The sequence below is a fragment of the Triticum dicoccoides genome, unplaced genomic scaffold (genome assembly GCF_002162155.2).
Source record: "Triticum dicoccoides isolate Atlit2015 ecotype Zavitan unplaced genomic scaffold, WEW_v2.0 scaffold13238, whole genome shotgun sequence".
In the NCBI taxonomy this organism is placed as follows: domain Eukaryota; kingdom Viridiplantae; phylum Streptophyta; class Magnoliopsida; order Poales; family Poaceae; genus Triticum; species Triticum dicoccoides.
Genome location: NW_021193413.1, coordinates 1 through 2,964, shown reverse-complemented (window position 1 = coordinate 2,964; position 2,964 = coordinate 1). Strand labels below are relative to the sequence as shown.

The window sequence follows — 2,964 nt, the reverse complement described above, 5'->3', positions numbered from 1 at the left end:
GAGAGAATGCGAGATAGAGCATCAGCCACAAAGTTGAAGAGTAAAGGGGACGCTGGATCCCCTTGCCTGAGGCCCCTGCCATTAGCAAAAAACTGGCTAATTTGGCCATTGACAGCCACAGCCGTGTGCCCCCAGAAACCAATTGCATCAGGCGCTGCATAACAGGCCCCTCAAAGCCCTTAGCCAAAAGAACTTGCCGAAGGAATTTCCAGCTAACCGAGTCGTAGGCCTTTTCAAAGTCAAGTTTGAGAACCACAGCCTTGGTCCCTCGCACCCGTAAGTCATGAACTATCTCATGTAAACAAAGTACCCCGTCCAAAATGAACCTCCCTTTGATGAAAGCAGATTGGAAAGGGCTAATGGTCCGATGTGCAATGGGAGATAGCCTAGTGGCCATGCCCTTTGCAGGCATCTTTGCGAAGTTGTTGATTAAAGCAATCGGCCTAAATTGAGAAATCATATCCGCACCCTTGACCTTAGGGATGAGGGAGAGAACCGCATAGTTATGTCTAGAAATGTCAACCGATCCCAGCCAATACCCTTGGATGACAGCAGAAATTAGACCTTTTAGTTGGGGCCAGAATTGTCGAAAGAACGGAATGGAGAAACCATCAGGGCTTGAAGCCGCATTAGAATTAGCCGTCCGAATAGTATCAAAAATTTCCTCCTCAAAAGGGGGAATCAACAGAAGCTCATTATCAGCGTGAGAAATCCTATCAAGGGGAGCCCAGAAGCCCGTCTCAAGCATCTTTTATGCGTGCGATCTTTGACCCTGAAGCAAGTTAAGTCAGAGGAGAAAATGGGTCATGGCAGCAGCGGCGACGGTGGCGGCGGAGGAGACGGAGCTCTGGCCGTGGTGCCCGTGGAAGCCAAGCCGCAGCCGCAGATGCAGCGACAGACCGCCCTCGACGTGCCTCCCTTCCTCATCTTCGAAAAGTGCAGGGCGCCGGAGCTCTTGGAGTGCCATGCCTGCCACCTCCCCCTCAAACCGCCTATCTTCTCAGTACTGTATATTACTTCTTGAATCTTCGAGTAGGTTGTTTGCAGATTGATTATAGTCATGGTGATTATTGCTCCTTGCCATGGAAACGACTACTGGTCTTGATCCTTATATTATAATAATTCGCAGTGCGACGACGGTCATCTGATGTGCTCGTCCTGCCGCGGCGCGCACGGCGAGGACTGCGGCCGCGTCGCCGCCCCCTGCCGCCTGGCAGACGCCTACGCCGGCGCCGTCAAGCTGCCGTGCGACTACGTCAAGTTCGGCTGCGAGGCGGGGCTCGTCGTCTACCACGACTCCGTGGACCACCGCCGCGCGTGCCAGCACGCGCCCTGCTGCTGCCCTGAGCGCGACGGGCCCTGGGGCGGCGGTGGCTGCGACTTCACCGGCTCCCGGGAAATGCTCCTCGAGCACATCTCCACGAACCACTCCCGCCAGGTCATCCTCATGCGCCACGGCCAGACGGGGAGGCTCAGCCTGCCACTGGCACGGCGCTGGCAGGTCCTCGTCGACCAGGACGACATGGCCAACCGGCATCGGAGCGTGTTCCTCGTGATCTTGGCCGAGCGCGACAAGGACGCCGCGGTGTCGCTGGTGTGCGTCAGGGCGGACGGCGACGCACCGGGCGCGCCGCAGTTCTCGTACAAGCTCGCTGTGGAGCACAGCGGCAGTGGCGCGAGGGTGACGTTCGAGTTGCCGGTCATGAAAAGCAGCTCCCTGCCTGCTGGCACGCCATGGCCGGACGAGTTTACCTCCCTGTCGGTGCCGAAAGCGTATCTGTCTGACGACATTGTCCCCCTCAACATCCACATTGACAAACACGTCGCTCCTCCTCCCCCTCCTGCTGCCGCCCCTACTAGTCCTCCTCTTCCTCCTCCTCCTCCTCCTCCTCTTCCTCCTGCTGCGGTGCTGCCTCGGCTACCACGGCCGTCAAGTCCGCGCCTATTGATCAAGGCAGCAAGAAAAACGAAAATCTACCAATCCGAAGAAACTCTAGTCAAACCACATGCATGACCGACTAGTATGCCATGGCAGCTAGCTATATTTGCCACATGTGAAATAGATCGTTTTTATATCTAAGTTCGGTTTTTGTTAATCACAAATAAGGCTACTTCATGTGCTCCCTTTGCTATTGCGTGGTGCACATCCTGGCGTTACTGGTTCTCTTATGAACTTGATGGGACATATGAATGAAATCAATATTTTGGTGGGCCACTAAAATTATGGCACTTGATGAATAATATATCAGTACAAAAATGCAGGCTTGTAAAATGCAACTACAATACACATGCACTCTCGGTCTCTCACTTGCCATTATCCATCTCCTAGATAAATCTTAGAAAGAGTTTCTTTTTTCTAAGGCTGGTCACAATGGGCAAGAACATAAGCTAGTAACTTACACACTTCCCTAGACTATGTTACTACCTCCATAGTGGGTAGGAACATCTATGTAGTGTCATGCAACGATGTATTTATTAGGTTATAGACTCATTGTTTCTTGGAGTGTGTGATGTTTCGGTAACTTAGCTAGTTACCACAAGCACCTCTCTCTTCATTAAATATGTGCCACATAAGCAAAGTTGTATTGGAGTGTGTGATGTTACTCCTAAGTTCCTCCCCATTGTGACCAGCCTAAAGCCTACTAGTTTTCACAGACTGAAATATCGTACATTATCATGGTTTTAAATATACCGTTCACCCAAACTAACCCTAATGTTTTAGATTACTACGGTTTTGAAAATACTCTGCTAAACTAAGCCTAATTAATTTTTCCATGCCACTCGCTCGGGTTGCATTCATTTATTTCAACAGATCTACTACTCTCTCTCTCAGTTTATAGAGCGTGCGCGTTTCCCTAGATCGTCAATTTGACCAACTTAATACAAGTCATATATTACAAAAAATATACCAATATAAACTTCAGATGTTCTATTTTCAAAAGATATAATTTTTATGTTACATAG

The 2,964-nt window shown here is 50.4% G+C and overlaps 1 protein-coding gene across 1 annotated transcript; it reads left to right on the top strand.

Moving 5' to 3' along the window:
• Positions 1-799: 799 nt before the first annotated feature.
• LOC119343549 (putative E3 ubiquitin-protein ligase SINA-like 6) lies at positions 800-1,773 on the top strand (the record flags this gene model as incomplete). The annotated part of the gene is made up of 2 exons (XM_037614456.1): positions 800-1,003; positions 1,130-1,773. Coding segments are annotated over exons 1-2 (848 nt in total), but the record flags the coding sequence as incomplete, so codon positions are not given.
• Between the last annotated feature and the right edge of the window lie 1,191 nt (positions 1,774-2,964).